The sequence below is a fragment of the Rana temporaria genome, chromosome 12 (genome assembly GCF_905171775.1).
Source record: "Rana temporaria chromosome 12, aRanTem1.1, whole genome shotgun sequence".
Taxonomy (NCBI): domain Eukaryota; kingdom Metazoa; phylum Chordata; class Amphibia; order Anura; family Ranidae; genus Rana; species Rana temporaria.
Genome location: NC_053500.1, coordinates 95,445,702 through 95,471,566, shown reverse-complemented (window position 1 = coordinate 95,471,566; position 25,865 = coordinate 95,445,702). Strand labels below are relative to the sequence as shown.

General features: G+C 45.3%; 1 protein-coding gene across 2 annotated transcripts in view; it reads left to right on the top strand.

Annotated features, from left to right (window-relative positions):
* The window catches only part of RAMP2 (receptor activity modifying protein 2), an 893,533-nt gene that overhangs the window by 204,530 nt on the left and 663,138 nt on the right, over positions 1-25,865 (top strand). The window contains exon 1 of one of the 2 annotated variants that reach the window (XM_040329749.1): positions 7,970-8,126. The exons of the other annotated variant lie outside the window; for it this stretch is intronic. Coding sequence (XP_040185683.1) covers positions 7,985-8,126 — 142 coding nt within the window. The 5' untranslated portion in view covers positions 7,970-7,984. Of the gene's footprint in view, positions 1-7,969; positions 8,127-25,865 lie in introns of those variants that run through there. 2 annotated transcript variants of the gene reach the window in all.

The window sequence follows — 25,865 nt, the reverse complement described above, 5'->3', positions numbered from 1 at the left end:
GGGCCTGGTAATTAAATTTGGCGGGACCCCCACGTTATTTTTTTTTTGTTATGAGCAATGACTGTTCTCTGTATTCTTTATAGCCATGAGTACTTTTAAATTACTTTTTTTTTCCCTTCAGAAATGACATCTTGTACAGGGACAGTTCTAAGCACGGGAAACATTCACTACTTCACAGGCATGCTATACCCCCCACCATGAAATGTAAAGGAATATTTCACTTTTATTGTTTCACTTTAACCACTTCCATACCGCTCCTATTCTGGCACTTCTCTCCTTCATGTAAAAATTATATTTTGTTACTGGAAAATTACTCAGGACCCCCAAACATTATGTATATTTTTCTAGCAGACACCCTAGGGAATAAAGTGGCGGTCATTAATTTTTTTTATTTCCAACGGTATTTGCGCAATAATTTTTCAAACGCTTTTTTTCCCCCAAAAAAATTGTTTCATGAATTAAAAAATAACAAAGCAGTAAAGTGAGCCCAATTTATAGGGATAATGTGAAAGACGATGTTACACCGAGTAAATAGATACCTAACTTGTCATGCTTTAATATTGCACACACTCATGGAATGGCGCCAAACTTCGGGACTTAAAAATCTCCATAGGCGTCGCTTGATTTTTTTTACAGGTTACCAGTTTAGAGATACAAAGGAGGTCCAGTGCTAGAATTATTGCTCTTGCTCTAATGCACCCGTCAATACCTCACATGTGTGGTTTGAACGGCGTTTACATATGTGGGCGGGACTTACATGGGAGTTCGCTTCTGAGTGTGAGCTACTAGGGACAGGGGCGTTTTTTTTTTTTTTTTTACACAGATTTTTTTTTTTTCGTTTTGCACTTTTTTTTCCTTTTTTTTATCACTTTTATTTCTATTACAAGGAATGTAAACATCCCTTGTAATAGGACTAGTGTGTGACAGGTCCTCTTTATGGAGAGAGGCGGGGTCAATAAGACCCCACATCTGTCCTCCAGGCTGGAAAGCATGAGATCGAAAAAAAACACTGATCTCATGCTTTCAGCCGCAATCATGTTCGTTCAGCACAGTGGTGTAGTGGACAGCACTTTCACCTAGCAGCAAAAAGGGTCGCTGGTTCGAATCCCGCCCGTGACACCATCTGCCTGGAGTTTGCATGTTCTCCCTGTGCCTGCGTGGGTTTCTTCCCACAATCTAAAAACAAGCTGTAAATCGTATCCTGTCTAAATAAGCCCTAATATGCAGTAGTATATTTAGGTTTTGTGCTGCCCTAGGCCTGACTAAACTTCTGCACCTCCTAATAGAAAAATGACCCACCCCTTCCTGTCAAGGCCACACCCTGTTTTTTATGACCCACCCAGAAATTTTCAGGGGGGGGGGGCACTGGATTCCCTTAATTTGCATAGTTTTTCTCTCACTTCCTGTTTGGCTATGGGGCAGGAAGTGAAGGCAAATCTCCGCAATTGGACAGGGATGGTACAAAATAAACGGACAGGGGCTATAACCCTACCTCCCTCACTCTATCCAAAATTAAAAAAAAAAAAAAAAGTTTTGATTATAGTTCTACTTTAAGCACAAATTTCTGATAATTTTATTGAGAGGACTAAGAAAATATAACCATGCCAATAGGCCAGGATACAACATTGCTAATATGTATGAATGTGTGTTAGGGACCCCCACAAACACCACCCAATGTTAAATAAACAATTTTCTTAATTTGCAAATAAGTATCGTCTGCTCATTTTTTGGGGATGTCTGCACCCCTGATAGGGTGAAGACACCTCACAAATTTTGTCACTTTCTACTTCAAATTCATTCACTTCCTGTCACATAGCCAAACAGGAAGTGAGGGTAAAACCTTACTAATATCTTTTCTTGGGGACACACAGATCAATCTAAATAGTTTCCCATTATGTAAATTGCACTCTAGCATTTTGCTGTGTACACCCCAAATTATTAGGGATCTTGGACTTTGGGGTCCATTTACTAAAGGCAAATCCACTTTGCACTACAAGTGGACAAGCAAGGAAGAAAAGAACAAAAAAAAAAAAAAAAACTTTGCTTCTACATGATTGGATGTTAAAATCATCAGTGCTTCCCCTCAGATTTTCAGCGACTACACTTGTACTGCAGAGTGGCTTTGCCTTTACTAAACCCAAAACTAACTAATCATTTGGGGTGTACACAGCAGTGCTGGAGTGCAATTTGCTTAATGGGGACACTAGTTAGATTGACCTGTGTGTCCCCAAGAAAAGACATTGATAGGGTTTCAACTAGGGTTGTCCCGATACCACTTTTTTAGGACCGAGTACAAGTACCGATACTTTTTTTCATGTACTCGCGGATACCGAATACCGATACTTTTTTAAAAATGTGTCCCCAAATGCAGCCGTGTCCCCAAATGCAGCCATATCCCCACAAATGCAGCAATGTCCCCACTAGGGATGAGCTTCGAGTTCGAGTCGAACTCATGTTCGACTCGAACATTGCCTGTTCGGTGAACAACGAACAATTAGGGGTGTTCGCGGCAATTTCGAAAAGCCGCGGAACACCCTGTTAAAGTCTATGGGAGAAATCTAAAGTGCTAATTTTAAAGGCTAATATGCAATTTATTGTCCTAAAAAGTGTTTGGGGACCTGGGTCTTGTCCCAGGGGACATGTATCAATGCAAAAAAAAGTTTTAAAAACTTATTTTTTCGGGAGCAGTGAATTTTATAATGCTAAAAGTGAAACAATAAAAGTGAAATATTACTTTAAATTTCGTACCTAGGGGGTGGGGGGTGTAAAGTTAGCATGTGTAATAGCGCATGTTTCCAGTACATAGAACTGTCCCTGCACAAAGTGTAATTTCTGAAAGGAAAAAAGTATTTTAAAACCGGACTTGCGGCTATAATGAATTGTCGGCTCTGGCAGAGAGAAGCTGCTTGGAGTCAGGGACGCGGGGGGAGTGGCTGCCTTGGTGCTCCTTGACCTCTCCGCAGCCTTTGACACTGTAGACCACGCTATATTGATTGTCAGGCTTCGGGACGAGTTTCACATTACCGGCTCTGCTTCACACTGGCTTTCAGACTTCCTCACCCACAGGACCTTTCAGGTTAAAACCGGTCCTTTCCTATCTGCCATTAGCACCCTGAGTTGTGGGGTGCCTCAGGGCTCGGCCCTGTTGCCATGGCTGTTTAATGTGCATCTTCGGCCGCTTGCGAGTCTGCTGGACACCCATGCAGTGTTTAATCGGTTGTATGCAGACGATGTCCAGTTGGTCGTCGACAGCCTATCCGACCCTGATCCTGGTCTGCAGCTTGCTTCCTGCCTATTAGACATCAAACAATGGATGGATCACAATTCCCTTAGTCTAAATGCTAAAAAGACAGAAATTCTCATCTCTGGACGTATTGATCCAGCTGTCTTTCTGGGAAAATGGCCCACGAACCTTGGGCCGTGTCCTGTTCCGGTGAATCAAGTCTGTGTCCTGGGGACAATTTTTGACTGGAATCTGAATTGGATACCCCAAGTCAATCAATGTATCCGCAACGAAAAGAAAATGGTTATTTGACCGTAGCGCTACACACCTAACAACAATAAAAATTGTGATTGTACATAAAAAATAAGAAACTATAAAAAGAATCCTGTGAAGGAATTCCTTGTGCAACAAATAAATAAAGTCCAATGTGTAAAATCATATAACATTGAGTCCATGTAAAAAACACCACGTGCAGAGATGGAGAGAATCTTGATTATACTCCAATAAAAAGCAATCCAAAAGTGAATGATCACCGCCACCAATAGTAGTGAATGGAGGCTTGGCTTACCAGAACTGGTGGGCTTGAAATGACATACGTCATACAAGTCAAAACAGGCTTGAAGTACCAGGCAGGGTACACAATATCAAGGGAAATGTCATCCAAGGTAGCTGTTAGAAGTCTGATGTTACCATCACATGCATATCCATATATCAGAAACCTTAGGTCTTTCAAACTCCACGGTGAACCGGATGGTTAGAAGAGGCAAGAGAAGAAAAAAGGCCACATAGTGTGATCCGGTAACAACTATGTAATTTATTTAAAAGAAATCAAGTACACTCACATGTTCCTGAGTTTAAAATCCATGCTATAAGATTGAGGCGGCAGTGGAGACGACCCGACGCGAGACCGAGGCTTGGAACGCACGCCGTTCGGCCATCTTTCAAACCAGGAAGTAATTGGCAGCTGAGCGCTGCACATGGGGACACAGGATGTCAGAAGCTGATAGGAGGTACTGATTAGTGTTTTTACATAAATACAAGGGGGCTACAGTGGAGAGACACCCCAGATGATGTGTGAATAACACGAAACGCGTCGGTACGAAATGCGTCGGGTCATCTCCACTGCCGCCTCAATCTTATAGCATGCGATTTTAAACTCAGGAACATGTGAGTGTACTTGATTTCTTTTAAATAAATTACATAGTTGTTACCGGATCACACTATGTGGCCTTTTTTCTTCTCTTGCCTCTTCTAACCATCCGGTTCACCGTGGAGTTTGAAAGACCTAAGGTTTCTGATATATGGATATGCATGTGATGGTAACAGACTTCTAACAGCTACCTTGGATGACATTTCCCTTGATATCGTGTACCCTGCCTGGTACTTCAAGCCTGTTTTGACTTGTATGACGTATGTCATTTCAAGCCCACCAGTTCTGGTAAGCCTCCATTCACTACTATTGGTGGCGGTGATCATTCACTTTTGGATTTCTTTTTATTGGAATATAATCAAGATTCTCTCCATCTCTGCACGTGGTGTTTTTTACATGGACTCAATGTTATATGATTTTACACATTGGACTTTATTTATTTGTTGCACAAGGAATTCCTTCACAGGATTCTTTTTATAGTTTCTTATTTTTTATGTACAATCACAATTTTTATTGTTGTTTGGTTATTTGACCGTAGCGCTACACACCTTTTTCTTTTTGTTTCGCTCAGCTGATTTGTCTTTATTAGCCGTGTGAGCAGCTGGTCGCACATTTGTTCAAGTAGCGCAGTATACCCACATTTGTTTTTCAATGTATCCGCAACGCACTGTATTACATCAGGTGTCTGAGAAAGGTCAAAAATCTGTTTTCTCAGAACCACCGGAAAGTCTTGGTTCAATCTCTCGTCAACTCCCGGATTGACTTTAACAACATTGTGTATTTGGGTATGCCTCTAAAGTGGCTGAGGAAAATCCAGCTCGTCCAGAACCAGGCCGCTAGACTAAACTCCGGCCTAAATAGGCGGGAGCATATTACCCCTACCCTGCGATCACTGCACTGGCTCACTGTGGTAGATCGCGTTGAGTTTAAGGCTCTTTGTCTCACCTATCGCGCTTATTATGGGACGGGCCCGCAATATCTGAATTCCTTGATAACGCGATATGCCCCTGCACGAGCACTCAGATCACTAACAGCTGGTCTTGTCACTTGCCCATCTGCCCGTTTGCTTACCTTTGGGGGCAGACGCTTTTCTGTGAGAGCAACGGCTCTATAGAATAGTCTCCCTGTATCCATTCGGTCTCTCCCCTCTATTATGGCCTTTCGTAAAAGGCTAAAAACGTGTTTTTTTGAGAAAAAGCAGGCCGAGTCATGTTAGTTCTCCCTGTTGTTCCCTGGTGATCTGTTTCTTCGTTTTTTTTTTGCTCTCCTTTTTTTCTTTTCCTTCTATTTCTTTCCCTCCCTGACTTGATTTATCTATTTCTAGTTATGTTTTCTGCCCTTAGACACTGCCCTGACGGGTCAGTATTTTGCGCATTATAAATCTATTAAATCAATCAATCAATTCAGAGAGAATTCATTCATAAAAAAAAAAAGCATGGGGGTCCCCCCAAAATTCCATTACCAGGCCCTTCAGGTCTGGAATGGATATTAAGGGGAACCCCGCCGTCAATTTAAAAAAAAATGACGTGGGTTCCCCCCAAAAATTCATTCCAGATTCTTCAGGTCTGGTGTGGATTTTAAGGGGGAAATCCACCCCAAAATAAAAAAAAAATGGCGTGGAGTTCCCCCAAAAATTCACACCAGATCCCTTACCAGAGCACGTTAACCTGGCCGGCCGCAGAAAAGAGGGGGGGACAGAGTGCGGCCCCCCACTCTCCTGAACCGTACCAGGCCACATGCCCTCAACATGGGGAGGATGTCCCCATGTTGATGGGGACAAGGGCCTCATCCCCACAACCCTTGCCCGGTGGTTGTGGGGGTCTGCGGGCGGGGGGGCTTATCAGAATCTGTAAGACCCCTTTAACAAAGGGGACCCCCAGATCCTGCCCCCCCCTATGTGAATTGGTAATGGGGTAAATTGTACCCCTACCATTTCACGAAGGAAGTGTAAATAGTTGGAAAAAACACACACACACACACAGTAGAAAAAAGTCCTTTATTAATAAAAAAAAAATAAAAAAAATCCAGCGGTGGTAATCCACTCTCGGTCCCGGCTTCCTGCTCCAACGTTTTCTGTACCCAGCGACGGTCGGTGATCTCCGGTCCAGCGATGGGAAGATCCATCCATCCAGAGCGCAGCCACGCCTCCTCTCTAGCTGGACACAGCCCTGCGAATGACGCGGCTGAAGCTGTGACATTTCTTATATAGGGGAGGTGGGGCCACCCGTCACGTGACCCCGCACCCTCTGACGCACCCTCTGCTACGTCACTGGGGAAGCCCAGCAAGGGGGAAGATTGGACTTCCACAGTGACGTAGCAGAGGGTGCGTCAGAGGGGGCGGGGTCACGTGACGGGTGGCCCCGCCTCCCCTATATAAGAAATGTCACAGCTTCAGCCGTGTCATTCGCTGGACTGTGTCCAGCGGTGAGAGGAGGTCAGCGTGGCTGCGCTCTGGATGGATGGATCTTCTCATCGCTGGACCGGAGATCACCGACCGTCGCTGGATACAGACAACGTTGGAGCAGGAAGCCGGGAACTAGTGGATTATCACCGCTGGATTTTTTTTCTTTTTTTTTATTAATAAAGGACTTTTTTCTACAGTGTGTGTGTGTGTGTTTTTTTCCAACTATTTACACTTCCTTCGTGAAATGGTAGGGGTACAATGTACCCCATTACCAATTCACATAGGGGGGGCCAGGATCTGGGGGTCCCCTTTGTTAAAGGGGTCTTCCAGATTCTGATAAGCCCCCTGCCCGAAGACCCCCACAACCACCGGGCAAGGGTTGTGGGGATGAGGCCCTTGTCCCCAGGGCCGCCATCAGGGGGGTACAGGCAGTACACCTGTAAGGGGCCCGGAGGTCCCCAGGGGCCCGGATGGTAACCCCCCTAAAAAAAAAAAAAAGCATAAATTACACATCTAATCTCTCAACCACCTATTACACTTTTGAAGGCCCTGGAGCACCAGGACAATGGAAACGCCCATGAAGTGACCCCATTTTGGAAAGCTAACGCCCCAACGTATAACTAGGGTTGCCACCTCATCTCTTTAAAACAGAACACATATGAATTACACAGGTTCTGAGGCCAATTTAATTTAGATAAGGCTCCACTTGAGTTCAATTACCACCTTAATCAGCCACAGAACCTGTGTAATTCATATGTGTTCTGTTTTAAAGGGATGATGTGGCAACCCTACGTATAACCTATGAGGCATAATGAGTCTTTTGAACGGTTCATTTTTTTCCAGATGTTTTTGAAAAATGTGGAGAAAAAATGAAAACGCATTTTTTTACACAAAGTTGTCCATTTATAGGATATTTCCAACACATAGCATGTACATAGCAAAAATTACACCCCAAAATATATTCTCCTGCTCCTCCTGAGTATGGCGATACCACATGTGTGAGACTTTTACACAGTCTGGCCACATACAGAGGCAGGGGCGGACTGGCCCAGGGGGAGTTTGCCCCCCTGGCCGGCTACTTTATATTCAAAACGGCCGCGCTGCCTGTATGCTATTTTTTTTTCTGTAGATGGTAAATTCGGCCACAGCGGCCGCTGATTGGCTGGCTGGCTGGCTGCAGTGTATTCTGGGAGTTGTAGTTTGAACCATGCTCAAGCTCCTGGTGGTGGTGGGTGGAACTGAGCACCGCAGCAATAGGCACACCCCTCCTGCATGTTACATGCTTGTCAACAGCAGTGACTGTCCTGCCACAGCTCACTACTGGGATCAGGGCTGTGAAGACAACAGAGGTATCATTGCTTGTAGTGTGCAGAAGCTTTCAATCTCGTTTTTTTTCTATCTCCCCCAAGTCTCCTGTGTGTTTGATCTGTGCCCTCATTCACCTAGATCCTCCCCCTATCTCCAGTGCTGTCTGCCCAGAGAACCCGGAGGTGAGGGAATGCTATTGCCAGGTGCTGATGACACTGTGCAGGGAGGGGGGTGAGCTTCTGAGCTGATGTTCTATGTCTAAGAAAAGTACATTTTGGAGACGTAAGCTGGCAGTTTCACATGAGGACTATTCTGGAGGATTTGTTTGCTGTGTGATGAGAATGATTAAAGGGTTACTAAAGGAAAAAAATGTTTTAGCTGAAATGACTGTTTACAGGGCATAGAGACATAATAGTTAACTGATTCCTTTTAAAAATGATTAAAAATAGATAAAAAAAACAATCATATAATGTGCCTGCAGTGTAGTTTCGTTTTTGCTGTTGTTTGCTGGTTCTCTGATGTACAGAGAGCCACTAGAGGGCAGTCAGCCAATAGAGAGCAGTGATACTTTGTCTAAAACTCCTCAGCACCAATCCAGTTTCGTTTTACACACAGCTCCTTAATTAGTGACCACCGTGAGAAATCTCCCAGCACTGTGGTTATCAGGAAACAGGCAACCAGAAAGTGTCCAGAACAGAGAGGATTTACAGCAACATGAAAGCAAAAACGAACAATGAGCACATGAAACCAGGACTGCAGCAAGGTAAAGGAAGCTATTTAGCTAAAAAAAAAAATTCCTTTAGTGACCCTTTAAGCTAACACAAAGGATCGGAAGAGCAGAGTGGGTATGGGGGGTCGGCTGAGTTGTCAGCCTTGCTCACAGCAAACAGATATCTTGGAAGCTGGCAGTGGCACATATCACTTTATAAACAACCCCCACACTCTGTGTATGTCCAGATAATGTGAAAACTTTATAACCATTCAATTTAACACTGTGTTCTCCAAACTGTACAATCAACATGTAAATTCCCCACATAAACTAAACACTCTATATACATGTTAGCTGTCCTCAATAAACAGAGCAGAGCACAGTGTTTACAGTTATTTACATGGTAGTGCAATGATATGAACACTGATTATCTAGAGAATAATTGTTTTTATTGGGAATTGTTATTTTTCATCTACTCAGTAAGGCCCCTTTCACACCAGTGGACTTTATGTCTGTTGTTTCATCCATCTGTTTACAGATGAAAAAGGGACATACATGTATCCCTATGGGATAGCGGATGAACATCCACTGACACCCGATCTCATCGGTCCTGCTATGCTCTGATTCTGCAGATGGAGGAAAATCCTATTTTTCCATCCGTCTGCAGGGGGATCGGGTGAACACAGACAGACAGTCCGTGTTCATCCGATCTCCCCCATAGGGGAGAGCGGAGATCTGACAGGGCAGTCCCTGCACAGTGTACGGGGACCGCCCTGTCATCTGCCGGATCAGCGGGGATCAACGGAGCGATCCCTGCTGAGCAAGCAGATGAGACATGTAGGAATCCTCACAGGATCCATACGTGGGAAAGGGCCTTAGGCTTCTTTCACACACACGTGCACAGGCGTGGTTTTCATGCATTACGTGTAGGACAGCCCATTAATTTCAATGGGCTGCACTACACACGAGCAACATGGAAAAGAAGTCCTGAATCTTTTCCAAAAGTGTGAGGCACCCTGTAGCTTGTTCCACATGTTTGCAGATGCATGAAGGTGCCAATAACAAAGAATGGCACTGCTGCATGTCTGCTTAAGGACAGCACCTTGCATGTTGGGAAGCTTGCAATTTTGCATGCGTTACCCACACGCATAGATGTGAACTTAGCCTTAGAGTGTTTCGTTTTTATATGGTGAATTTACACTTTGAATTTTACAGAGTTTGGATCAACACAGGGTTAAATTGAATGGTTATACATTAACTTCACATTTTCTGGAAACCACATACATAGAGTGCTTTGACTCTCATACCCTCCACACTCCTCTCCTGTACATATTGTCCACTCTTATACCCCCCCCCCACACTCCTCTCCTGTACATACTGCCCAGAGACATATGAAGTCCTGCCTCTTGGACCGGCTCCTGTTATGGATGTCATACTGGTCCAATGCCGGGACGTGTGATGTCCATCTTAGGAGTCAGTCTTGCAGACAGGACGTAATGTGACAATGGCCGGGTAAGCGGGAGATACCCGCACTGTGTAAACTGGCGGCTCTCCTCTCTCCCCGTGCACTGGCAAGGCTGCGCTAATGGGCACTACTGTCTGATCAGGCTGAATTGATGAGCACAGGTAAGGCTGAGCTAATGGGATGAGCACTGATGAGACTGCATTGATGGCCGCTGGTGAGGCTGCATTGATGGGCACTGGTGAAGCTGCATTGATGGGCACTGGCGAGGCTGCATTGATGGGCACTGGCGAGGCTGCCATGATGGGCACTGGCGAGGCTGCATTGATGGGCACTGGCGAGGCTGCATTGGATGGGCACTGGTGAGGCTGCATTAAAAAAACAGGTGAGCTGATTCGGTGGTTCAATGGGCCACTTGACTGGACTTGCCCCCCAGGCCTAAGGCTGCCAGCCCTCCCCTGTACAGAGGCCCAACACCGAAGTAGGAACTTCAAGCATTCTAGGAGCATAAATTACACATCTAATCTCTCAACCACCTATTACAATTTTGAAGGCCCTGGAGCACCAGGACAATGGAAACGTCCACAAAGTGACCCCATTTTGGAAAGCTAACACCCCAACGTATAACCTATGAGGCATAATGAGTCTTTTGAACGGTTCATTTTTTTCCAGATGTTTTTGGAAAATTTGGAAAAAAATTGAAAACACATTGTTTTTACACAAAGTTGTCCATTTATAGGATATTTCCAACACATAGCATGTACATAGAAAAAATTACACCCCAAAATATATTCTGCTGCTCCTCCTGAGTATGGCGATACCACATGTGTGAGCTTTTTTAACAGCCTGGCTACATAGAGACCCAACAACCAAGAAGCACCATCAGGTGTTCTAGGGACACAAATTACACATCCAATTTCCTTACAATCTATCACATTTTTTATATTTTTTCATATTTCTAACACAGCATCTACATACCAAGAATTACACCCCAAAATACATTCTGCTGAGTAATGGGTAAAAAAAAAAAAAAAAAAAAAGATTACCTGTGTTTTTAGTAGTGCAATTGTCCACGGGAGGAGAGCCCTGATCAAGGCAGCAGGCAGAGACGTGGTAACTGGTCAGCGACAGTGAATGGAATTGTCCAGGCAGCAGGCAGGAATATTGTCCATAGTCAGTACAGGGATACTGTCCATATACAGTCCAAGGCCAGTGCAAGTAGAAATATTGCCAGCAGTGCCAAAATATTGGTCCTGGTAGTAAGCAGGAACATGGTCCAGGTAGCAGGCCAGGAAAGAATGGAGACAGGGGTAGAGGCTTCTCCCACCCAAATCTCTTTGAAGCCTCCGGGCAACCAGACCCTAACCTGGGAATGAGAAAAACTAAAAAATGTGTTTTTTCATCCAGAAAAACAATTCTGGAGCCCCTCACATATGTGACACCCCTGTGTTCCCACTAGCATAGCAGGGTAAAAGATCAATCCAAGAGGCAGGCAAAAAACGTGGTCAAACAGTCCAGGGTCAGTTCCAGAGCAGGCAGAGGTAGGTACACTTAAAGTGGAGGTTCACCCGAAAACTTAATTTTTAACATTAGATTGATGCTCATTTTGTCAAGGGGAATCTGCTAGTTTTTTTAAAATCGAAGCAGTACTTACCATTTTAGAGAGCAAACTTCTCCGCTGCTTCCGGGTATGGGCTGCGGGACTGGGCGTTCCTATTTGATTGACAGGCTTCCGACTGTCGCATACATTGCGTCACGATTTTCCGAAAGTAGCCGAACGTCGGTGCGCAGGCGCCGTATAGAGCCGCACCGACGTTCGGCTTCTTTCGGCTACTCGTGACGCGACCATCGGAAGCCTGTCGGAAGGCTGTCAATCAAATAGGAACGCCCAGTCCCGAAGACCATACCCGGAAGCGGCGGAGAAGATCGCTCTCTAAAACGGTAAGTACTGCTTCGATTTAAAAAAAAATACCCGATTCCCCTTGACAAAATGAGCATCAATCTAATGTTAAAAAATTTTTTCGGGTGAATTCCCGCTTTAAGCGTTAGGCAGAAGCGTGGTCGTAAAACAAGCCAGGGTCAGTTCCGGAGAAGGCAGAGGTATTTTTAGCGTTAGGCAAAAGCGTGGTCGTATAACAGTCCAGGGTCGGTTCCGGAGAAGGCAGAGGTATGTACAGTGCAGTGGCATCAGGGGTGTGGAGGAAAATGACAGGAAATTTGAATTTTGTTTACCTAAACATTTTGAGTAGTATGGTAACGGCGGAAACATACACCTAAACAGAGGCCTGGTTGGGAAGGACAATCGGGACAATAAACTGTGGTGTCTCTTCTGACTCCTCCTCTGGAGCACAGCCGGCATCTCTTCTGGCGGTTGCGCCCATTTTCATGGGGGAGGGGGGGGATTTTGTCAGGAAAGTGGCGTTCGTGGAGTCTGCTCACGCAATCAGTGCGAAAAATTTCTGGTGGGATTTCAGGGAACAAAAGGGCGGTGATGACTTCTTCTTGAAAGTAAAGATAAGGTGCGGGATACTGTGTTGATTGTTTGTATATAACATAAGCGTTATAGAAGGCCAAACTGAAAAAATAAATGGACACTTTTTTGTACCAGTGACTGGATTTTCTGGAGGGAAGGTAGGGTTCAACCATCTGATCGTTGAAGTCCACTCCTCCCATAAACAAATTGTAATTGTAGACACAAGATGGTTTCTGGACTAGGCCTCTTCTTTTGGGGACTTCCACGTAGGCGTTGTCGTGGATGGTGGCAAGCATGTGGACGTCTCGTCTGTCCCTCCACTTGACAGCCAATAGCTCCTGGTTCCCCAAAGATGTCGTCTCTCCTTTTCATACTTTCTGATTGACCAATTTTTGCGGTGTCTCTCCGGTAAAGCGGGTATAAAAATTGTCCACATAAAGGTGGTATCCCTTTCCAAGGAGTGGATAGATAAGCTCCCAGACCACTTTTCCACTGGTTCCAATATACTCTGGGCATTCGGGGGGATGCAGTTGGGAGTCCTTCCCTTCATATACAAGGAAGGAGTAGATGTACCCCGTGTCTCGGTCGCACAGTTTGTACATTTTCACCCCATATCGGGCCCTTTTGCTGGGGATGAACTGTTTGATGCCCAGTTTGCCGGAGAATTTCACAAGGGACTCATCTATGGATATATTCTGTTCAGGGGTATATAACTGGGGGAATTTTTCTGAGAAAAAATTTAGGAATGGGCGAATTTTAAATAATTTGTCAAAATCAGGGTCATTTCGAGGAGGGCACTGGGTGTTATCATTATAGTGGAGGAACCGTAGAATAATAAAGTATCGGGATCTGGGCATACGGGATGAGAAGACTGGCATGTGGTGGATGGCTTTGGTAGACCAATAGGAGTATGATTGTTTTTTTTTGAGAGACCCATATTGAAGGTTAGGCCTAAAAATATTTTGAACTCCTCTACGGTCAGTTCTCTCCACTCAAAGGGGCGGGCATACAGTGGGTGACTGCGATATTGTGTCAATCTCGCTCCCTTTCTCGGCGAGATTGACCACCTACGAGCCCCATCGCGGGAGCCAGCGCCGAGGGGGGGTTGGGTGCTCTGGGGCAGGGGGGCACACTGCGGGGCCCCCCCACCCCAGAGCACCCTGTCCCCATGTTGATAAGAACAGGGCCTTTTCCCGACAACCCTGGCCGTTGGTTGTCGGGGTCTGCGGGCGGGGGGCTTATCGGAATCTGGGAGCCCCCTCAAATAAGGGGGCCCCCCAGATAACGGCCCCCCACCCTAAGTGAATGGATATGGGGTACATCGTACCCCTACCCATTCACCCTACCCATTCCCCTGTCTTCTTTAGCTCTTTTTGCAGGGGGGGCTTCTTCTTCCGCTCTCCGGGGGGGTCTTCTGCTCTCCGGGGGGTCTTCTTCTATGTTCGCCGCTCTCCGCTGTTGACTCGGCGCACCCCGGTTCTTCCTCCCGCTGTCCGGTGCCTTCTCCTTCAGGGCTGGCCACCGCTATACTAGCGGTGGCCAGTCCGCTCTTCTGTGACGTCATCTTCTTCACTTCTCTTCTTCTGCCTTCTCCCGATGTTGACACGACGCTTCTTCTCGCTGCAATGACGGGTGCGTGGCTTGCATCTGACTTATATAGGCCTCACAGTCCCATCATGCTCTGGTACCTACCCACGTGGGTAGGTACCGGAGCATGATGGGACTGTGAGGCCTATATAAGTCAGATGCAAGCCGCGCACCCGTCATTGCAGCGTGAAGAAGCTTTGTGTCAACATCGGGAGAAGGCAGAAGAAGAGAAGTGAAGAAGATGACGTCACAGAAGAGCGGACTGGCCACCACTAGTATAGCGTTGGCCAGCCCTGAAGGAGAAGGCACCGGACAGCGGGAGGAAGAACCAGGGTGCGCCGAGTCAACAGCAGAGAGCGGCGAACATAGAAGACCCCCCGAGAGCGGAGAAGACCCCCGGAAAGCGGAGAAGACCCCCCGGAGAGTGGAGAAGACCCCCCGGAGAGTGGAGAAGACCCCCCCGGAGAGCGGAAGAAAAAGCCCCCCCTGCAAAAAGAGCTAAAGAAGACAGGGGGTGCCTCCGGAGCAGACAAATACATTTTAAAAACCCTTGTGTCGTGTGTTTATTAACTTTAACACTTTGCCTCCAGGTGAATGGGTAGGGGTAAGATGTACCCCATATCCATTCACTTAGGGTGGGGGGCCGTTATCTGGGGGCCCCCTTATTTGAGGGGGCTCCCAGATTCCGATAAGCCCCCCGCCCGCAGACCCCGACAACCAACGGCCAGGGTTGTCGGGAAGAGGCCCTGTCCTTATCAACATGGGGACAGGGTGCTCTGGGGTGGGGGGGGGCCCGCAGTGCGCCCCCTGCCCCAGAGCACCCAACCCCCCCATGTTGAGGGCATGCGGCCTGGTACGGCTCAGGAGGGGGGCGCTCGCTCGTCCCCACTCCTTTCCTGGCCGGCTGGGTAGCGTGCTTTGGATACGGGTCTGGTATGGATGGTAGGGGGACCCCCTACGCCATTTTTTTGGCGTAGGGGGGGTCTCCTTACAACCCATACCAGACCTAAGGGCCTGGAATGCTCCTGAGGGGGGAACCCATGCCGGATTTTTATTTAAAATCCGGCGGGGAGTTCCTCCTCAGGATTCATACCAAACGCCGCACACGTGTAGAATTGGCGGGAATCCAAGTCGGATCCCCGTCGCTTCTATGACGCGCTCGCTGGAATGTGCTTTTACTATTCCAGCGAGTGCGAGATGTCGGCACCCTGTCGCCGAGAATCAGCGCGATGCTGTCGTGCTAAAAACACATTCTCGACGGCAGGCACTGTAACTGAAATCAGGGTTGCTTACCACAAACTGCTGAGCATAGAGGTTGCACTGGGCCACAATGGATGATAATAATTCTTCTGTAAAAATCAAATAAAAAAAATCTATCATGGCAAAATTATCGGTGTTCACCTGGACACCTGGCTGGGCGGTGAAAGGGGGGATATTTGTTGCTCCAGAATTAGAAGGCAGCCACAGGGGGTTTTGAAGGCCATAGGGAATGATGGCATTGCCCCTATCCCTTTTGGGCGGAGAGGACACCCTACTGGTGCCTGGCCTTTGTTGCACTGCTCACGGGGTGGGCGGCACTGTGCTGCTAGTAGTAGGCTGCGGCTGCTGCTCCACGGCAGAACGCCTTCTTTTAGTGGGCACACATTCCTCCTCTGATTCCGTATCAGACTCGCTGCTTGTTAGGCCGAATACGAATCGGAAAGAGACTCATCAGTCGCGCATAGTTGCTGGAAGGCCTCCTCGGCGGTAAAATATTTTGTTTGCCATACTGGTGGCTAGTGAGGCTGCACTGCAGAACACTGGTGGGCACTGGTTGCGCTGATGTGGCACTGCAGTGGCGCAGGTGGAACTGATGGGCAAAGGTGGCACTGGTGTGAACTGCTGTGGCTCTGGTTGCACTGCTGTGGCTCTAGGGTCGCTGATTAGCAGGTGGCACTGGTGGGCACACGTGGCACTGCAGTGGTGCAGGTGGAACTGGTGGCTCTGGTGGGCACAGATGGCACAGGTGGCACTGGTGTGCACTGGTGGGGCACTGGTGGGGCACAGATGGCACTGGTGGGTCACAGATGGCACTGGTGGGGCACAAATGGGGCAGAGATGGGACAAAAGGGGCACTGCTTTGGCACTCACTTTTTGTCTTTTATCTCTCTCCTCTTCTCTCACGCTGCAACGGTGTGAGGAGAGGAGAGAGATGACCTGGAAACGACCTGTTTGCCAGGTTTGTGTACATTTGTGATCGCGCCGTCATTGGACAGCGCGATCACGTGGTAAAGAGCCGATTTCATTGGCCCTTTACTGTGACCCGGCGAGGAACATTGATCGCGTGTGCGCGCCCGCTCGGGCACGATTCTCTGGGAGGACGTCCATGGACATCCCCCCAGAGTTAAGCAACCGCCTTTTAGCCGTATTTCGGCTATAGGGCGGTGATCAAGTGGTTAAAGTGGTTCCAAACCCCCCCCCCCCCGGTTTGGTTTGCGCAGAACATGCGAACAGGCAAAAAATTTGTGCAAACACCGTTAAAGTTATTACCATAAAAAGTGTTTGGGGACACGGGTCCTGCCCCAGGGGACATGAATCAATGCAAAAAAAAGTTTTAAAAATGTCAGTTTTTTCAGGAGCAGTGATTTTAATAATGCTTAAAGTGAAACAAAAAAAGTTATATTCCTTTAAATATTGTGCTTGGGGGAGGGGGGGGGGGGGTGACTATAGTATGCCTGTAAAGTGGTGCAGTTTTCCCATGTTTAGATCAGTCCCACTGCAAAATGACATTTCTAAAGGGAAAAGTCATTTAAAACTGCTAGCGGCTGTAATGTATTGTTGGCTCCATGCAATATAGATCAAAATCAAAACCAGTCCATTGCCAGGCCCTTTGGGTCTGGTATGGATATTAAGGGGAGCCCCGCACGCACATTTAAAAAAAAAAGGCCCCTAGGCCCTATATTCTCTGAACAGCAGTATACAAACAGTTCCCGAGTTACAAACAAAATAGGGACTGTAGGTTTGTTCTTAAATTGAATCTGTAAGTTGGAACAGGTGAATTTTTTAAGTGTAGCTCCAGTCAAAAAAAAATATTTTTAAGCTTTTTGGATTAGCACAGGGAAGGGTTATCACCCCTGTAACATTTGTTTTGCTGTCTGTGCCCCTGTTCAGAAGATTTTACCTCACTTTCTGTCCCAATGACAATTGGATTTTGAATTTTTTTAAGTTATTAAGGAAACACAAGGATTGGTGATAAAGCATCAGTGGTGTTACATAGTTAATCAGGTTGAAAAAAGACACCCAGTCCATCCAGTTCAACCACAAAAAATAAACAAACAAAATAAAAAACACAGTACAATCCCATACACCCAACTCCATACCCACAGTTGATCCAGAGGAAGGCAAAAAACCCCAGCAGAGCATGATCCAATTTGCTACAGCAGTGTTCTGTCTCTCCAATCCAAGCATTGAAAGTGTGATCTCTGTAACCTACAGTTAGTTGTGTTGAGATGTCAATAACCCCAATCTTATTTGGATACACAGACAGTGACTTGTTCCATTTGACACCTTGTTCATCTTGCGAAGTTTAATCCATAAACTGTGAGGATCTTACAACAATGAACATCGGATACGTCAAAAGATCATAATGTGATCCAGTCCAGACATGTGCTGAGATGCATTACTGGGAGAAATGAACAAAGGGTGGGGCTAACTATACAGGATAAGCTGAGATACATGAAGGGGAGGAACCAGGGACAGAATAATGCATATAAAATTTAAAGGCATATCGCAAAGCATGTGAAACATGACACTCCCCATCAAAATCTATGATTTCTATTAACAAACTTTAGTCCAAGTTCACATATAAGTAATGAAGATTCTTCCAAGAACACCTGCAAAACAAGAGGGAAGGGAAGAACAAGGGAAACAATGCAAACATTTGCAGATGTTGGTCTCGAAGGTCCAGGCTGTAACGAGGAAATGTCCATCTTCAGAGGGGAAGGCAGCAACATGCATCAATCCTTCGTACCTCCCTTTGAATCAAGTTGATGACTTTTCTTATTCTTCTTTAGGCAACAGAAGTACTAGTTGCTTTATAGGCCTAAAGTAAAAGTGTGCAGAACCTTCTTTCATTACTTTAACTTCTACTTTACGTACTTTTCCATCGTTATTTGGCATAGTCTTTGTAATGAGACCCATAGGCCAATGGTTGCGATGAGAATCTGTCTCTTTCAAGAGAACTATGTCTTCCACTTGTAGGTTGGGTTTGCTGGTTTGCCATTTACTGCAACTTTGAAGGTTAGAAAGGTACTCCATCTTCCAATGGTTCCAAAACACATTGACAAGATGTTAAACCTCTCCATGCGGAAGCGATTCAGATCTTCAAGATCTACAAAAGAGTCTGACATCTCCAATCGGTTTCGGGAACCGTAAAGTGATTTGAATAATCACACACCCTGCTCTTCTGAGGGGGTCTCTATGATTTCCTGAAACATTAGTTGGTCCAGTGCCAGAAAAAAATACTTTCTTTTCATTAGGACTTTGGGAAGTAGCCTAGGGCTACCACAGAGATGACCGATCCATCAAGGATCTCTTCTTGCCAAGCCCTTGAAAACCACAGAAGTCTTGGAATTATGCTTTGTAGGCTTCTGCCCTCAGGCACTTCTGCACCCCTATGCAAACACATAGGAAAATAGTTCCAGAGAAAAACAAGTACACATATTGTAAAGTTCGGGGAACCAGCTAGATCGCAGGACACAAGCTTTTAAATCAAAACTGAGGTTTATTAAACTTAAATGGCTTCAAGTAGCAGGCTTCCAGGCAGGACACTGCCAAGTGCTTTCACAGCTTTTCCTTGTCCACCATTCACCATGCACAGTCTCCACTATACTCCTTCACACCCACCTACAACTTCCTGTCCTGCTTTAAGCCACTTCGTTAGACAGGTGCGTTAACTCTTTCTGTTCCCTTAAAGGGACCACAGTCCAAACGGAGGGAAAATATAGCGTCCTTCCAGGACCCAGCCACGGCGCCCTGTACAATATATACAGCTTTAATGTATGCAGCATGTGTTAAAGCAGGGGTGCCCAACCTTTTGAAGAGTGAGGGGTAACTTGGTAACCAGTCGCTGGCCACAATGAGCGGAGCAGACGGATGACAGGTCGCGGCTACTCTATAGGTCCTCCTGATGCTGTGGTTTGGCGGGTCGGCAACCTGCAATCTTTGCTTGCCAATCCGCCATTCCAGAACATGAGGTCGTGGGCCACATCAGAGGGCTCCGCGGGCCACATGTGGCCCCCAGGCCACTGGTTGGCCACACCTGTGTTAAAGCAATATGCCTCTATGGAAGTGTGCGTTCATGGTTTTAGCATAAGACCCAGGGGTCAAGTCCTGGGGAAATAAGTGTGGGAACTCCCACCCAAGATCCGATATGAAGGCGGGGGAAGATACATAGTGGGCAGTGTATATATATGTATATCTGTGTGTATGACTGTGTGTCCCAAGCGTGTCACGATCCTACGGGGTAAAATGACCGCACCAGCCAAGCAGACACTGGCTGGAAAAAGCGCCCAGAGGCGATTCAGTTCGCATGAGTAGCGCTATACAAGTCATTCATTCATTCATTCGGGTTGGTGTCCCCCCCTCCACCTCCCTCAGTACAGACCCCACCCGAGCCCCCTCCATTAGTACAGACCCCCCAGGACAAGCCACCCCTCCATTAAGACAGACCCCCCCACAAACCCCCCCCCCATTAGTACAGACACCTCCCTCCATTGGTACAGACCATCCCCCACAAATCAGTGTACTATCCTCCTCTGGCTTCACCCCCAGTAATGTCCTCCTGTGACCTGTGCCTCCTACAGATAACATGGCTGAAATTGCAATCACATTCGGACTAATCTCACACAGGATTGCATGAGTGTTCACACCTATGCGATCCGATTCATGTCCGAACTGACAGTTCGCAGTGCGATATGCTATCTGAAAAGGGGGTGTCATTAACTTTGTATTGACACTCCCCAGCAGCTCATATATGGCAGTGTGAACTGCCATGCGAGTTGGGTGTGATGTGGGAACCCGCAGTGGATTCGCAGGGTTCCCGCATCGCACCTGTGTGAACCCGGACAGTAAGTGAAAGTGGTGATCTGTGAGTGCAGGGCTACACAAGGCTGAAAAAAACCTGGGGAGGGGAACATTTAACTGATCCTGACTCTTTATATCTTTGTCCCAGCCAGCAATGCATTTCAACTTCTGGCTGAATAGGACCTGCAGCAGTGTGAAAATCCAGCCTGCTGGTTGAACAAGAAAAAATTAATAGTGTGTACCCAATTCAGTTAAATGTCAGCTTTAATGTCTCCCCACACCAGGGATGGTGGGCGGGGCCTTGGCACAGAGCAAAGCATTCACCAAGTGCCTTACAAACAGACAGATGGCAGCAGAGTGCAGGGATGGTGTCAACAATGGAGGCGCTCAGCTGTAGTACTTACCTTTTTACTTTGATCTGGACAATGACAGGTTCTCTTAACCGACATATCCCTAGGTGCCTGATCCCCTCAGATCTCCTGTAGGGGGCCCTGGAGCCCACACACTGGACAGATCTTCAGAGAGATAGAATATCTGCAATGAGAGTTCCCACTAATGCATACAGAGAGCTGAGGGGGAAACCAGCCTGACACATCATTACCCCCCACCAGCACAGCATGTAGTACACAGGAAGTGATCTCCTCAGCACTGTACATTGTTATTGTGCCATCACTAACATCAGGGCTGCAGACACACAAACCTTGTCAGAAAGCAGCCGACATGCTGGGACCTGTAGTTCCTCCTCTGAGGGAGCCTCCTCTCACCTCACATTCACCTGATGCCTATAACAGAAAGAACGTAGGGGGAGGGCGGGGCTTAGATACAACTTGCTAGAGGGAAGAGGTCGCTGTGTTCAGTGTAAGAGAGGACTGGGGAAGTGTTATGGGATGTGATAAGGAGTGCACGTGAGCCGGCTCTTTCATTACACTGGTTGTTTGACAGAGGGGGTGGGTCTGAGTAGCAGTCCCGCCCATACCCGACATCACAATTTGGATCTGACAGGTGAAGTCTTTAATTGGAGCTGCACAGTGCACTGCACATCCAGCCAGCTTGCTCTCCAATCCCTGGATGTTCACACTGCTGCAGGTCCTATTCAGCCACAATTATGCAGGAAAACCCTTGCTGCACAGCTACTCAGGAGCACCCCCTTTATATGGCCCCCATAGGTGCCATACCCTGTATACGCCACTGCCCACAAACCAACCCCCCCCCTCCATTAGCACAGAAGAACCCCCACAAACCACCCCCCATCCATTAGCACAGACCACCACCTCACCCCCCACAGTGCAGACAAAGATGCAGAGAGAAAACCAGAATAATCATATCTCCAAACACATACAGAGAGAGGGCTCTTCTATTGGGAAATCACAGAACTAATAGATAACTAGACAATGCATTTCCTGAGGAAAATGCGAGTGGGAATGCTGAATAGCTGAATTACTGAGCCCGCGCCAAAGCTATTCACCATAACCACTACACCATCTTTAGGACACACAACTCCTTTCTCTATCTGCAAAGTAGAGGTATCCTGACTTCCTGGTCGCCCCTCCCCCTCAGGAGGTTTCCCCTCCCCCCCAGGTCAGTGAGGAGAAATATTGCACTGAGGTAAGGAAAGCTATTTATGGAAAGAAATTCCATTACAAACGCTTTTAATTCACAGACCAAATACGTGAATTACGCCTTAAAACAAAACTTAATAAATCCACAACCGTACATGCGATCGATTCAGCAACTTCACCGTTTGAAAGACACGGCCCTTGTGAACGCATCGATATGAAATTTATGTTGATAAACTTAAAATTGTGGCCATGCCAGCGATTTAGAAAAGAGCGTCTTTGTGTGTTTTGCAGGAACATTTTTAAAATTTTTAACATGAGAGTCAATGAGAGTGGTTTTGTCGCTCTTGTCCTTTAGAAGCTCCTGGAACTAAAAGTCAAATGCCTATCACAAAACTGATCACATTGCCTGAAACCAGACAACAATACCTACGTTTTGATATATAAATTGTGTATGACAAGTAGATCTTGTGGGCGTGAGAGCAATTTGTTTCCCCTTTTTTTAAAGATAACTTTTTTTTTAATCATCTCCACTCTAAAAGTCACATGACACACTCTAAAACTGTTCCATAGGAATTCATTATAACCGATAAAATTTTCTGAAAAGATCACTAAACGTAAATTGCGTTTTCACAAAAACCGTAAAAGATATCAATCTAAAAAGTCATGTTTGGATAGCTGAATATTTTGTGACCGCTTTAAAGTTTGTTTGGTGTCTGTAAGTGAAAGTATGAAGAAGCTGAAACTTTTGGCAGAACGTGTGTTTTGAAGCAGGAAAAAGGATGTTCTCATTGACTTCAATGTTAAAAAAAAGTGTCTAAAAGCTTAATATTTTAAAAAGTATAAATAGTACAAAAAAACTTGAAGAAGTCCCATCGTTAGCTGAACGAGATGAACATTTTAATAGTTGAATGGTCTCAATAGCTGAAAGTATGCAGAAGTTACGCAGAGCCAAAAAACGTACGGAATAAAATTAAAATTAAAATTAAGAAGAACTAGAAAATGCATTTCCTGAAGAAAATGCGAGTGGGAATGCTGAATAGCTGAATTGCTGAGCCCCTTGCCAAAGCCATTCACCATAACCACTACAGTATCTTTAGGACATACAAGCAGTGTTCCTTCAGTACTTATAAAGCCTAATATCACACAGCTCCTTTCTCTATCTGCAATATAGAGAGTGTCCTGACTTGACTGGTCGCCCCTCCCCCCTCAAGAGGCTTTCTCCACATGAGGTGGGGGAGGAGGACTGCACTGAGGTAAAGAAAGCTATTTAGGGAATCAAAATACCATTAGAAACGCTTTCATCCACACACAAAATCAGTTATCGAAGCCTTCAAACAAAACGTAATAAATCCACAACCGTACATGCGATCGATACAGCGACTTCACCGTTTGAAAGACACGGCCCTTGTGAACGCATCGATATGAAATTTATGTTGATAAACTTAAAATTGTGGCCATGCCAGCGATTTAGAAAAGAGCGTCTTTGTGTGTTTTGCAGGAACATTTTTAACATGACGGTCAATGAGAGTGGTTTTGTCGCTCTTGTCCTTTAGAAGCTCCTGGAACTAAAACTAAAATACGTATCACAAAACTGATCACATTGCCTGAAACCAGACAAGCATACCTACGTTTTGATATATAAATTGTGTATGACAAGTAGATCTTGTGGGCGTGAGAGCAATTTGTTCGCCCTTTTTTTAAAGATAATTTTTGTTTTCAAAGATCTCCACTGTAAAGGTCACATGACACACTCTAAATCCCTTCCATAGGGTTACATTATAACCGATTCCATTTTCTGAAAAAATCGCTAAACGTAAATTGCGTTTTCACAAAAACCGTAAAAGATATCAATCTGAAAAGTCATGTTTGGATAGCTGAATATTTTGTGACCGCTTTAAAGTTTGTTTGGTGTCTGTAAGTGAAAGTATGAAGGAGCTGAAACTTTTGGCAGAACGTGTGTTTTGAAGCAGGAAAAAGGATGTTCTCATTGACTTCAATGTTAAAAAAAAGTGTCTAAAAGCTTAATATTTTAAAAAGTATAAATAGTACAAAAAAACTTGAAGAAGTCCCATCGTTAGCTGAATGAGACGAACATTTTAAAAGTTAAATGGTCTCAATAGCTGAAAGTATGCAGAAGTTACGCAGAGCCAAAAAACGTACGGAATAAAATTAAGAATAACTAGACAATGCATTTCCTGAGGAAAATGCGAGTGGGAATGCTGAATAGCTGAATTGCTGAGCCCGCACAAAAGCCATTCACCATAACCACTACACTATCTTTAGGACATACAAGCAGTGTTCCTTCAGTACTTATAAAGCCTAATATCACACAGCTCCTTTCTCTATCTGCAATATAGAGAGTGTCCTGACTTGACTGGTCGCCCCTCCCCCCTCAAGAGGCTTTCTCCACATGAGGTGGGGGAGGAGGACTGCACTGAGGTAAAGAAAGCTATTTAGGGAATCAAAATACCATTAGAAACGCTTTCATCCACACACAAAATCAGTTATCGAAGCCTTCAAACAAAACGTAATAAATCCACAACCGTACATGCGATCGATACAGCGACTTCACCGTTTGAAAGACACGGCCCTTGTGAACGCAGCGATATGAAATTTATGTTGATAAACTTAAAAATGTGGCCATGTCAGCGATTTAGAAAAGAGCGTCTTTGTGTGTTTTGCAGAAACATTTTTTAGACTTTTTAACATGACTCTTGTCCTTTAGAAGCTCCTGGAACTAAAACTAAAATACGTATCACAAAACTGATCACATTGCCTGAAACCAGACAAGCATACCTACGTTTTGATATATAAATTGTGTATGACAAGTAGATCTTGTGGGCGTGAGAGCAATTTGTTCCCCCTTTTTTTTAAAGATAATATTTTTTTGTGGATGATCTGCACTCTAAAGGTCACATGACACACTCTAAACCTGCTCCATAGGATTACATTATAACCGATAAAATATCACTAAACGTAAATTGCATTTTCACAAAAACCGTAAAAGATATCAATCTAAAAAGTCATGTTTGGATAGCTGAATATTTTGTGACCGCTTTAAAGTTTGTTTGGTGTCTGTAAGTGAAAGTATGAAGGAGCTGAAACTTTTGGCAGAACGTGTGTTTTGAAGCAGGAAAAAGGATGTTCTCATTGACTTCAATGTTAAAAAAAAGTGTCTAAAAGCTTAATATTTTAAAAAGTATAAATAGTACAAAAAAACTTGAAGAAGTCCCATCGTTAGCTGAACGAGATGAACATTTTAAAAGTTGAATGGTCTCAATAGCTGAAAGTATGCAGAAGTTACGCAGAGCCAAAAAACGTACGGAATAATAAAATTAAAATTAAGAATAATAAAAAACGAATATCAATACTGGGAATGCTTATTAAAGCATTCCCACTAATAATAAAAAACGAATATCAATACTGGGAATGCTTATTAAAGCATTCCCACTAATAATAAAAAACGAATATCAATACTGGGAATGCTTATTAAAGCATTCCCACTAATAATAAAAAACGAATATCAATACTGGGAATGCTTATTAAAGCATTCCCACTAATAAAAAACGAATATCAATACTGGGAATGCTTATTAAAGCATTCCCACTAAATAGTGGAGTGCCAGAAATGACATCTGATGTAACTAGAAAATGCATTCCCTGAGGAAAATGCGAGTGGGAATGCTGAATTGCTGAGCCCACACCAAAGCCATTCACCATAAGCACTACACTATCTTTAGGACACACAGCTCCTTTCTCTATCTGCAAAGTAGAGAGTATCCTGACTTCCTGGTTGCCCCTCCCCCCTCAAGAGGTTTTCTCCCCCTCCCCCAGGTCAGTGAGGAGGAATATTGCACTGAGGTAAGGAAAGCTATTTATGGAAAGAATTACCATTACAAACGCTTTTAATTCACAGACCAAATACATG